The sequence below is a fragment of the Episyrphus balteatus genome, chromosome 2 (genome assembly GCF_945859705.1).
Source record: "Episyrphus balteatus chromosome 2, idEpiBalt1.1, whole genome shotgun sequence".
In the NCBI taxonomy this organism is placed as follows: domain Eukaryota; kingdom Metazoa; phylum Arthropoda; class Insecta; order Diptera; family Syrphidae; genus Episyrphus; species Episyrphus balteatus.
Window position 1 is genome coordinate 118,733,081 of NC_079135.1, and position 13,604 is coordinate 118,746,684.

At 33.4% G+C, this 13,604-nt stretch overlaps 1 protein-coding gene across 2 annotated transcripts in view; it reads left to right on the forward strand.

The window, feature by feature from the left end:
- LOC129910790 (protein artichoke) overlaps nt 1–13,080 on the forward strand; it is a 435,745-nt gene extending 422,665 nt beyond the window's left edge. For both annotated transcript variants that reach the window (XM_055988333.1, XM_055988334.1), the window contains 3 exons: nt 3,279–6,204; nt 6,321–6,616; nt 12,233–13,080. In XM_055988333.1, the coding sequence (XP_055844308.1) occupies nt 3,279–6,204; nt 6,321–6,616; nt 12,233–12,991 (3,981 nt within the window). In that variant the 3' untranslated portion in view covers nt 12,992–13,080. The remainder of the gene's footprint in view (nt 1–3,278; nt 6,205–6,320; nt 6,617–12,232) is intronic.
- The last annotated feature ends 524 nt before the right edge of the window (nt 13,081–13,604 follow it).

Below are 13,604 nucleotides of genomic sequence, written 5' to 3' on the forward strand. Positions count from 1 at the left end.
GAAAATGAAAATAAAAATCATATTTTTAAAGTCTTTGTGAAGTATAAGCAAACTCACCCCCTGCCAATCTGTAATCTAATTTGTATTCGAATGATAAAATAATTTGAATATCACAACTGAAATGACATTTTCTTTTGTAACATAAAAAATCTCATCTGGTGTTCAGTAAAATAAGAGCTCTCCTCAAATAAACAAAAAAAAAATGAAAAAAAAGGTCCCATACATTACCCAACTTAATAACCACTTATGGAAATATGCTTCAAATTAAAGAATACACATTCAACATAATTTTATTTGTCCCCACACCCCTACAAAAGAAGAGAACGACACAATTCCCTTCCTCCCTTGTGGCGGGCGGTGGTGGTGGATGGCAATGGCGCCTCTTCTGCACATCCTCTCTGTTATTCATCTCAAAACGTTTTCGAGCAAACATTTATTCTTCTGTGACCATAAAGCCAAATACAAATAGAAAGGACTAACATCCTCTTATACAATTTGTGGGGAACAATTGCAGGGCCAAACGGGGAGAACTGCCATGGCACAGAATACTTAACCAAAAGCCCCTCTATTTTTCTTCTCTCTTCCGATTCTGATTCTGGAGGCAAAGCACATTTGAACAGAATCTCAACATTCGCATAAATTGCATAAAAATTGCCGCCGCCGCCGCCCAACGTTACTCTTCATAAAAATTAAATTTGTATTTTCCAAGAAAGGCAAGCGGCAGCATCCATAGAATCAGGATGAGATGAGGACAACTGATGGCGGCGCGGCGGGCGCAGTGGAGCAAACGGTTTGGTCCTCCTGTTTCTGAGCAATGAGTTTATGCAGAGGATGAGAAGCATAAAAAGGAGCAGCATTCAGCCGTCATGAAAAGGACGATTTGTGTGCACTGACAGACAAACCGACACACAAACACAAACACACACAAACACATATAAACTACATTCAATCGTATTTATATATGAAATGAAAGCACCACAAACAAGGATAATAAAAGTCATACTTTCCCATTATTTACATTTGCTCATTTACCATCGCTGCTGGAGCAGAAGAAGCAAGCTCCCGGAACATAAGCGCCAAGTGGGCTGCTGACGCTGATGACAAAAACCAACCAACCAACCAGGCCAGCCTCAACCATCTACCTATACAGTAGCTAGCTATACCAAAGTGTGTACGCTTTTGGAATCCCTAAGCTTTTCTTTCATTTTATTCGATGTCCTTAAAACGACAACGACGACGACGGAGGCTGATTCTGTCATTCCATCGCATCTCTAGCATCTCTCTCCCCCGGAGCATCGAGCATTTCCATGCCCGATGTCGCACCGTCTTGAACACACATTAATTTGTGAAAATTCACTTTATTTGCTCATCTCCGATTCGCATTCGGGCTTAATTACATTTGAATAGCATGCCACAATGACGACAAGGACAACGACACGACACATACGACAAACGAACAACGACGACGCAGATGACGAGCAGCAGCGGCAGCAGGCGAGGCGGCTGCTGACTTTGAAGCATGTAGTTCCGAAATCCCTTAAAACGGATTTATAAGAACGACACCGACCGACGACGACGACAACACGATGGGATGACAAATTCGACACATGCTTCTCCATCAGGATTTTGTGTAATAATGTCTACCTATGTGACTTTATGTGGAATTAAAAATGCGGTTTTAAAGTTTGATGGTTTGTAGTCTTCCTATCTTTCTCTCAGGGCTTATCTATATCTACCTACAGATCCTGATGGAATTTTTCAACCAAAAAACTTTCAAGGAAAGGTTTTCTTACTTATTTAAGAAGAATTAATACATTTTCAGAGAAAATATTAAAGGCTTTTCATTAAATTAAAAATTATTAAGGCCAATATTTTAAAGCTTTAAAATGATAGCAGATGATAAATGTTTTTGAAAATCTTTATTCAGAAGAATTAATTAAACTTAGTTTTCATAACCTATTACCACTTGATGACGGAAAAGGTCTGGACTTCTGGAGTAAAAAAGACCTTAATCAGGATGCACGTTTTGAAAATAGATTGTCTTCATAATGTATGTGGACTTGCTGATGTAAAAAGTCTGACTTTCTGATGTAAAAAGACCTCATTAAGGATGCAAGTTTTGAAAATAAATTGTTTTTATATTGTATGTAGGCTTGCTGATGTAAAAAGTCTCCCCTTCTGAAGTAAAAAGACCTCATTCATGATCATTCATATTGTATATGGACTTAATGACGTAAAAAGTCTGACCTTCTGAAGTAAAAAATCTCATTAAGAAATTAAAATGTCTTCATATTGTATTTGGACTTGATGATGTAAAAAGTCTGACTTTCTGATGTAAAAAGACCTTATAAAGGATGCAAGTTTTGAAAATAAATTGTCTTCATATTGTATGTGGACTTGCAGATGTAAAAAGGCTGACTTTCTGATGTAAAAAGACCTCATTAAGGATGCAAGTTTTGAAAATAAATTGTCTTCATATTGTATGTGGACTTGCAGATGTAAAAAGTCTGACTTTCTGATGTAAAAAGACCTCATTCATGAACCAAGTTTTGGAAATAAAGTGTCTTCATATTGTATTTGGACTTGCTGATGTAAAAAGTCTGACTTTCTGATGTAAAAAGACCTCATTAAGGATGCAAGTTTTGAAAATAAATTGTCTTCATATTGTATTTGGACTTGCTGATGTAAAAAGTCTGACTTTCTGATGTAAAAAGACCTTATTAAGGATGCAAGTTTTGAAAATAAATTGTCTTTATATTGTATGTAGACTTGCTGATGTAAAAACTCTGACCTTTTAAAGTGAAAAGACCTCATTCATGATTCAAGTTTTGAAAATAAAGAGTCTTCATATTGTATATGGACTTAATGACGTAAAAAGTCTGACCTTCTGAAGTAATAAACCTCATTAAGAATGCGACTTAAGAAATTAAAATGTCTTCATATTGGATGTGGACTTGATGACGTAAATAGTCTGACCTTCTAATGTAAAATAAAACTCATTTAGGATGCGACTTTTAAAAATCAAATGTCTAAAATATTTTACCAAAACTTTGTCGAGTTTTTGAAAACGCAGAGAAAATGTTTAACAAAAGTACTATTTTTCTGCATCATTCAATTTTTCTTCTCCCATTTTGTCCTTTTTTTTAAATTAGACAGTGCAAACTGAAAAAGTATAAAACCTAATAAAACCTTTTTTTCTATCACTCTAAAAAAAATCTTTAATATCATTCGTTAAAGTCTTAACACCTTTTATTTTGTTCTTTTTTTCTAATTCACAGATTCCAACGAGAGCCCTCAACTCAATGCTCAAACTTACCGCAGTCGATTTCGATTCAAATGAAATCACACGAATCGAAGATTACAGCTTCTACGGTTTACATTTATCCAAATTAAACATGAAAGGCAATCGGCTAGAGACAATACCCGAAAATGCCTTTTCCAGCCTTGAGGAGTCAATGCAAGAAATCGATTTGAGTGAAAATCGTTTACGAACATTTCCTATGTTAGCTTTGAGACGACTCGATTATCTAAGAACACTCCGCCTATCCTATAATCAAATAGCATCGTTCCTTGGCGATCTACCAACGGCTATTGTGTTACCCAATGGCACGGCAACAACACCACAAATGCGATTACATTCGTTGGTTTTTCTCGATTTGAGTTCGAATCAATTTACAGAAATCACTCAGGATTGTTTTCGAGGTTTTGCTCAGCTGAAAACGCTATCGCTTTATTCCAATCAAATTGAATTGGTTCATCGAGATGCATTTCAATCGTTGAGAGAGTTAACGTCGTTGGATATGTCTCATAATCGAATTATTTCGCTAGATTCGAAGATTTTCGAAAGGAACAAAAAATTACAAACGGTCGATTTGAGTCATAATCATATTCACTCAATTAGTGGAGTATTTGCTGATCTTCCTCAACTAAGAGAGGTTTTTCTCTCCGAGAACAATGTTTTGGAGCTGCCTTGTGATGCATTTACGAACTCAACCAATATCGATGTGATTTATTTGGAATCCAATGCTATTGCTCATATTGATCCGAATGTCTTTAGCACACTTATCAATCTTGAGCAATTGTACTTGAGGTCAAACTTTATTCCAAGGGTACCGGTCACAATGCTCGACAAAACACTCAACCTTGCTTCACTTTCACTCGATGACAATGAGATTCAAGACCTCGAAATCGGAATGTTTCGGAAATTAGAACATCTTCGAGAGATCCGGCTTCACAATAACAGAATAAGGCGCATTCGTAAAGGGGTTTTCCATCCTCTGCCAAGTTTACTGGAACTTCATGTACAAAAGAACTCAATCGAAGACATAGAACCTGGGGCCCTGGCCACTTTGACTCAATTGCAACATGTCAATCTTCAGGACAATCAATTGGCAGTTCTGGAAGATATCTTCCCCAATGAAACCTCTGGATCAGCCCTGCTTTCTATTCAACTCAACACGAATTTCTTAAACAAAATCCATCCCAAGACTTTTCGGAGACAAGATCACATCCAGATCATGTGGTTGAGTGAAAACCATTTGGTAAGAATTGACAAGACCCTGTTTGGAGACTTGAAGAAACTTGAACGGGCCTATTTGTCCAACAATCTAATTCGAGACATCGAACGGGACTCATTCACAACCGTTAAACATTTGAAATTTCTTGACTTGAGTGAAAACCGTTTAAAATCAATTAGAAAAGAGTATTTCTCTGCCTTGGCTGAGTTGGAAGAACTAAATTTGTCTGTCAATTACATCGAAAGTATTGAAAGTAATTCCTTCGGAGCAATGAAGAAGCTAAAATTACTTGATCTTTCAAGTAATCCACTTATACAAATATCCCGAGATTTATTTCTTGACGATATGCATCTGACTCATTTGAATCTAAGAAACACCACTCTGAGAAAAATCGAAGTTAACACCTTTCGATCTTTGGCCAATATCAACGAAATCAATATTGAAGATAATTTTTTGAGTTCAGCAGATATCCAAAAGCTTGATGTCCCAAGTTTAAGAAGTTTAAAGTTATCACGGAATAACTTTAGTCACATTGGAGCTGGAAGAGTCACGGCAGGAATGTTCGACAAGCTCAGGTCACTCCAACACCTTACTTTAGCCAATTGTAGTCTTGAAGATGTTCCCGAACAGTTATTCGCCAAGAATACCAATCTTGTCAAACTTGATCTTTCAGATAATCATTTGCAAACCATGAATCGAAATATCTTTCAGGGTCTGAATGTTTTCAAGGAGCTTAAACTTTGTCGGAATAACATTTCAGAGTTTCCCCATATTGCTTTGTTCAATTTGTCAACTTTGGAAACCTTGCAATTGTCGGGAAATCAATTGAATTCTATTGATTTCTTCAAGCTTAGTGGAACTTTAAACTTGAGGCACCTTGACTTGAAGGATAACAAGATCACAACTTTGACAGGATTCAATGCTGTCAATTTGACACAACTTGATCAAGTTGATTTGAGTGGGAACTACCTTTTATCACTTCCAGCGAACTTTTTGCAACATTCGGTAAATCTTCAGAGAGTCGATCTGTCAAGTAATAGGTTCTTACAAATTCCCAGCTCAGCTCTCTCTGATGCATCACTTCCGAGACTTTCCTGGCTAAATCTTACTGGAAACCCTATAAACAAGATCTACACGGTAAAGGAGGAACGGTATCCGTACCTTAAAGAGTTATACATCTGCCGGACCAATCTTAGCATCCTAACCAGTAAAGACTTTGAAGCTTTTCAAGCCCTCCAACACCTCCATCTAATTGGCAATCGGATCATGAGAATTTCTCCAGGAGCCTTCAAGTCCCTGGCAAATCTACTCACATTGGATCTCAGTATTAACGAACTGGAGCTTCTTCCGAAGGAACGTCTTCAAGGCCTAAAGCTCCTGAGACACTTGAACCTCTCCCACAATAGTCTGAGGGACTTGGAAGAATTTAGTGCAGATTTATCCCAGCTTCAAATTTGTGATTTAACCTTTAACCAGTTGGACCGAATATCGAAAAAGACCTTCCGTCACCTTAAAGGACTCACCGAACTCTATCTTATGGGCAATAGAATGACAGTTCTGTCCACCGATGCATTTCGTTATTTGAGGAAACTGCAAATCCTCGATTTACGTCGAAATTACTTTGAAGTTGTTCCCCTGGATGCCCTCAAACCACTTGAAACAAATGTGCGGACATTACGGCTAGAAGGTGAGTTTACATATATAATCCGTTGTCCAGGACGAAATAATAATAATTGAAAAAATCCTTTTACTCCTTTATCTTTCCCTCTCTTTCACTTGACACACGAACTCGATATGGAACAGATAATCCACTGCATTGCAGCTGTGACGCACAACAATTGTGGGAATGGTTGCGGGACCATCGACGTTGGAGCGCCGACGATAGTGTCAATTATCTAAGGTGCGAACATCCGGGCGAATTGCGCGGAAGGATATTTACGAAAATGGAACCGCAGCAATTCTGTGACGCCCCATTAATACCAAAAATTGCCATCCAGGACATACAGCCTTATTCGGTGGTGGTGTCGTGGCAGAGTCGCGAACAATTTGGTTTGAATGGCTATGAGATTGTCTACCATGCTATGGATGGCGCTGATGAGGTAAGCCTTGATTCTGGGCTGATTCGATGCTCTCTGCTCGTGTCCATCCAGCAGAGTGTCGAGTGTTGTTTTAGTTAAACAAATTTTTTTTGAGTCGTAGTGTTTTTTTTTTTTTTGTAAAGAGACTTATGGAAAGTGTATACACCAGGTGGCAGCAGCAGCAGCATGTAAAGTGGAGTTGATGGTGGTGGTGGGGTTTAATTATATATAAAAACTTCAACTTCAAAAACAAGGACGAAACTCGTCACACCGTGAAATTGTTGTGCACTTTATTTTTGACTCTATATAGGTATATAGTGTGCCCGCAATGCAGAGCCTCTGTATGAGTTTTCTCTCTCTCTCTTCTAGTGAATGAAATGAGTTTTCAAGTTTACTTATATGTAGTTTGAGTCCTTTTATTGCATATGAGTTTATATTAGTGTGTATGTGTGTGTATAGAAAAGGAAATTACAAAATTTAACTGTTTGGAGAAGTGCAAGTGGGCGTATGACCCCATTTGTTGGATTGGTGGCGGGGGGGGCCTTAATTTTTGCTTCATTCTCCGTTTAATTTTTTTCGTTTTAGTGGGGAAAGAGGAGGGGGGTTTGAGAAGTGTGTGTACCAAATGCAGCTAAGTCCTTTCCTTCTGCTATACGCTTCTCTATACTTTATATGGATGCTATGGAAGAGTGAAATTCGTTGCAATTACTGTTGATTACATTTTGTTTCAGAATTCTCTCGTCAAGTCTTATACTACTTATGAATGCAAAAAGGTTTTTCCTGTGTGATGATGGCACTTGAGTTAATGATTTCTTGGGGAATTTTTTGTTTTTTTTTTTTTTTAATTTTATTTTTTTGAAAAATGAATTTTTGCTTAAAAGGTATTATGGGAGCTTGGTTTTATTAAAAATAAAAGAGTAAAAGAGCATTTAAATCATTATTGCATACAATTTTTGCTTAGAAAAATACTTGGTGGGTATAAGCAAAGAGCTATACACAGGATTTTGAAGTGTTAAACAAACAATTCATCTTAATTTTGGAATTCAGGTAGCTTTGAAGGAATTATTTTAAATAGTCTGCAAAATGATAGCTGTTGGTTATTAAGCTAGAACTGGATATTTTTAAATTAAAAGACCTAGAGTTTTTTACCAGAAAAAAAAAGTATTTAATAAACGGAATGGACCAAAGTTCGACTCAATATTTCTATATTTCTATTCCAGTTGCTTTCTTAAGAATGTTGTATTAAAATGGCTTTTATGATACCTACATAGCTTGAGCCAGCAACTTAACAAATCCAAACAAATTTATCAAGTCACATAAAAAATAATGTGGCCACAAAACTATTATCAAAATTCTGTCTCCCAAAAGTCTGTGATGTTTAACTAAAATTTACAGAATTTTAGAGCACAGAATTTTGATGAAGTCCAGGAAAATATTTTGGTTAAAAAAGGAGTGAGTTTAACTTAACAATTGGGAACGGGTCATTAATCTATATTCCACAGTTCTGTTAAGATATCAATTTCAGAAACCAATGATTTACCAACGTAATTTTTAAAGTACCTCCTTTTTTTAAAGCTTTTGGTTCAAAAATTTTCATCAATTGAGTTTTCATGTGCACTATTTTTAAGCACTAAGATAATACAAATTGAAATAGAAAAAAAATAATAGTGAGGAGAGATTAAGTGAGTGAAGTGCTACAGAACGCGCTTTTTAACATTTTCCAAACCTTATTAATTTTTTGCAGGATGTTGTGAAACTGAATTTTACCCCAAATCATTGAAAAACTAATGTTTTACTTTACAAACTAAATTAAAGTTTAAATTAAAGTTTACTTGAAACATAAAAATTTACATTTTACTCCAAATGATATCAATTTCGAACTATTTTCCAGAAAATTAGAAATTAGTATTTTTGATACAATAACAAAAAAAAATTCCAAATTTAAATTGTAGAATTTTTATTTATCTACAAGTTTTGTATTCGTTTTTTTTTTTTTTTTAAATGAAATGTAAATTTTTGGCAAAATTCATAGGAAATCACGTTTTGAAACAAAATAAACTGATTTTTTTTTATCAGGAAGTAAAATTTCAAATTTATAATTCAAAATATTTTTCATTGGTAGGTAGCATAGCTATCCGGATCCTATATTGTCGTTTCTAAAGAAAGCTCTAGACAAAATAATTCTGTCTCTTCTGAAGAAATCTTTTTATTTCTGAATTCAAGTGAATAAAATGCAACAGATTTTCAAAACATATTTCAAATAGTAGTTGTTTTATTTTTTTTTTTTGTGACACGTGCACCTAGGGTTGCCAACTTTTTTAAGAAGGAGTTAGTCCGGTCAAATTAGACTAAAATAAGGGGGTGAGGTTACATTAATTCCCAGCAAGCTGAAAATTGGTAGGATTGTTGGAAACACCATCATAAATTAAATTTAAAAAGTCCTCATCGATCCGAGGTGTGGAAAAAAACTTACGGGGGGTCAAAGGTCACAAAAACTGGTTTTTCACGATTTTCAGCAAAACGGTAAGTCTCATCAAAAAATTTTCAATGCAAGAATTGTAGACCAGATTATTATATATAAAAAGTGTTATAACACTTTTTTTCCTAAGACCCACCGTTTCTTAGGTATAACGATTCAAAAAGTTGAAGTTGAGTTGTAATCGTCATAATCAGGCCTATTTTGAAAAAAAACTCCTAACTGAATAGTTCCTGAAATTTCATTATTTTTTAAGCTTGAATTTCGTTTTTCAATGGTTAAGAATATGGGAAAGCAAAAAAAAAAAATGTAAATTTTCGCCATTTTTCCGATTGGGGCCCTTCTCCCGAAACCATTTCCCTGGGAATTTTTGTTTATAATACGTCTGAATATATACAGGGTGTGCAATAGAGAATGGACAACCCTAAAACGGCTGATAGCTACACTTATGGATGTTCTAAAAATAGATAGAAAAAAGTTCTATCGCAACCAGTTCATAAAATAATGGCTTTTTTTCGTTCAGTGTATTTTAAATTTTAACATCTTGTGTTTTCGTTCACTACAACCACGAATGAATGAATTTTATTTATTTCTTTTTTTTATAATTTTCTACAATAATTGTATGAGTACATAAACTCTTTAAAAACTGCAAAGCTATTGCACATTTTCGTAAAAAAAATTTTGAAATCTGTTTTTTGATGCAAAATGTAAAAAAAGTATTTTATGAAAAATTTTAAACACCTGTGGTATAAAATAAATCAATAGAAACCTAAGTGGCCGACTTACTTAAAAATATTCTCGTCTAAGGGGAGTATTTTTAAGAAAGTTGGCCACTTAGGTTTCTATAGATTTATTTTATACCACAGGTGTTTAAAATTTTTCATAAAATACTTTTTTTACATTAAAAAATAATGAAATTTCAGGAACTATTCAGTTAGGAGTTTTTTTTCAAAATAGGCCTGATTATGACGATTACAACTCAACTTCAACTTTTTGAATCGTTATACCTAAGAAACGGTGGGTCTTAGGAAAAAAAGTGTTATAACACTTTTTATATATAATAATCTGGTCTACAATTCTTGCATTGAAAATTTTTTGATGAGACTTACCGTTTTGCTGAAAATCGTGAAAAACCAGTTTTTGTGACCTTTGACCCCCCGTAAGTTTTTTTCCACACCTCGGATCGATGAGGACTTTTTAAATTTAATTTATGATGGTGTTTCCAACAATCCTACCAATTTTCAGCTTGCTGGGAATTAATGTAACCTCGGATGTCTAAATTGACCGGACTAAGTAGAGTATATTTGATTTCAGAGATGAAAAAAAGAGTACATTTGAAAAAAGAATTTATCGAAATAAAAAGAAATAAGAAGCTTAACTCAAACATAAATACCTTGATTTTTTACAAGAAATAATCTAATGTTTTGAGGTCTTAGACAAAACAAAGTTAAATAGAGAACAAAATAAGAATTTAAAAAAAATTAAGCTAATATTTCTGAAAAAGTAAAAAAATCCTTTTTAAAAATTTTTCTTTAATTAATACCTATTTAAAACCTTTTTTTGCAAAAAATCAAGGTATTAATATTCTATATATTTTTTTATTTCGATGAATTATATTGATAACAGCAAAAGTTACAACAGTTCAAACATTGCAAAATCAAGAAAATTAGCATCAATTGCGATTCATTTTTTTCTATTAAAAAAATAAACAAAGTTTAAGTTTTTGAAAAATCCTTTGATTCAATTTCATTACAAAATAGAATAAAAAAAAACATTAAATTTTAGGTCCGACTAAGAAACAAACAAAACAAGCAGGTCATACTTAAACAACGACCAAAATTTTAGTGTTTTGTAATCTCTAAATTACAATTGTTCAAATTTAGAAATTACAATGTCGAATATTATCCACCAATTTGTAAATGTTAAGATGTTTATGTGGCGGTACACTTAGCCTTAAGTAAAAAAAAGAGTATTTTGGCGTACTCTATCAGACTTATAGACTATAGAGTACACATACGTGAAATAGAGTACAATACTCTTTTTTAGAGTACGGTTGGCAATCCTACGTGCACCTACACCGAAAAAAAAAAATTGATAATAACAGCTATCAAATTAACATTTTTGAGTCGTCCAACATTTAAAATATAAATTTTGATATTTTATCATATCACTTTGACATTTTTAAATTTTAGGTGGATAGTGAAAATTTCACTTTGACAATTAAAATATCAATGTTGACTAGATTTTACGTTTTAGTTCATTATAATGAAACCTATTTCTTTCCTTTTCTATTTTATTATTTTAAGAATTTTCCTTCCTTTTTTAAAACATTAATGAAAGGAAATATTCTTTACAAAATAGTGGTGATATTATTTTTTCTATTACAGGTGATATTATTTTGTTATTTTCTCCCAAACTATGTGAAGTAAAATCTAAGTTCCGATCAAATTTTCTCATTAAATCATACATTTTAAATTAGTACACATTAAGAATTTTTTATTTAATATTTTTCAATAATTTGGAATGAGAAATTGATATGAAAAAATGATAATAAAATATCAAAAAAAATTTCCAAAATGTGACATTTAAATATCATCCTGATAGTAAAAATGTTGTTTTAACATTTTAAATATCATAAAACACATTTTATAGGTAGAGCATTTTTGGCTGATATTTAAAAAATGTTGAATTGATATTGGTTTTTTTTTCGGTGTATGAAAACATTTCTTAGAACACCTATCCACACAGTTGTATCCAAAATGAAAAAGTGTTTTCAATTAAAAATTTTATTTTCTCCTGCAGATGATCTAATGTTAATGTAAATTTCCTGGAAAATTTGTTGCTTACGTAAATGTTATTTCGCAATTATTTTGTTCCTTGAAATTTCGATGGAAAAATATAATTAGGCTTTAACCCTTTTTTACTTCTAACAAAATGTTAAGCCCTTGTATTTTGTAAAAGCATGTTTTCTTTGAAAAAAAGTATATTTTCTTGAAAGAAGTTGCATTTCTAAAGAAGAAGAAAGCTGATTTATTTATAGGAATGAAAAGAGGTGTTGAAAAATGTATTTTAGTCATTTTTTTTTCTTATTCAGAAATAAAGTTTCGTTTTGCTTTGCTTTTGGTTATTTATTTAATTCTTTTTACCCTTTTTTATTGCAGGTTCGAGCTAAACGCCTAAATGGAACAGCAAATTCTGCCAAACTGATAAAATTGGCATCGAGTACTCGTTATCATATTTGTGTGATTGGTACAGGCAACTGGCTGACAGAAAACATCGTTCTCGCCATAAGCCGTTTGCACTTCAACGAATCAATGCTCATCTATCGAGACGATCCGATGATGCGTGAAGACAGCAACACCATCCTAACCGAGGGCCTTCAAGAAGTTCTCAAAAACTCACACATCTCAACCTGCACCGATGTCCAGACCCTTGACTCCACACCCAGTTTGGTTACAGATGAAAATGGACTTTCTAGCAATGGAATTATCCATTCCATCTTAACAAGACGTCTTGGCTTAATAGTTGGTTGTTGTCTTGGTATTATTGTATTTATTGTCATGATTTCAGTTTTAAGTTATATCAAACTGAAAAAACAACGCTTAGAAGGTTCAAAACGTCAGCAAGCACTTCCGCCCGAGTACATTACGTATAGGCATTTCTCAATTCCCAATGAGGAATTGAATCGAAATGTGATATCGAGTGTGCCGGGCGGAATAAGTGCGCATATAAGTGGCACAAGTCTGAGCACGACAACTGCCACCACTCCGATTACCTCGACAGGATTGATGGTACAACCACCAATTCTGAATGGGAATGATTTGAGTCATCTTCATCATAATCACAATCACAATCATAATAATCATTCAGGTTATGTGGCTGGGGTTGTGCTGGGAGCAAATAACCTGAGCGCTTGTTAGTAAAGCGCGAGTGTTGATTTATTAATATATTTTATTTTATATTATTTTCCAATTTTTTTTGTATAAGGAAAATATTTTATTTTAAACAATTTTTAACCATCATTTTGAGATTAATGATGAAAATGTGGAAGTATTTTTTTTTGTTTAAGTAGTATAACACACATAGATAGGAAAGTTGTATTAAACAAAATAATATTATAAATAAGAAAAAAATAAAATAATTTGTAATAATAATAAAATTGAATGTGGATATACGAGTATTTAATCAGAAAATTGTTGTTATCCTTAAAGATACTTTTATGATTTGTTAACCAAAGGCTTTAAAAAAGTGAATGGATATTTTTGTGTTTTTTGATTTGTTGAATATTTCTAATGTTTAAGTGTGCCTTTATTTTATTTTCGATTAGCTGTATTTTATATGAATAGATATTTCTTGAGATTGGAAAGGAGAAAAAAATACTTTTTTCGAGTTCTGTTTTTTAGCCTTTTCGAGTCGGGCTTATGAGAAATTCTTTTACTCATAAGGATTTATAAAAACTTTTTTTTCGAAGATAATACATAATTGTAATTTTCTATCAATTTTTCTATAGACCAAGAAGTCCAATTTTGGAAG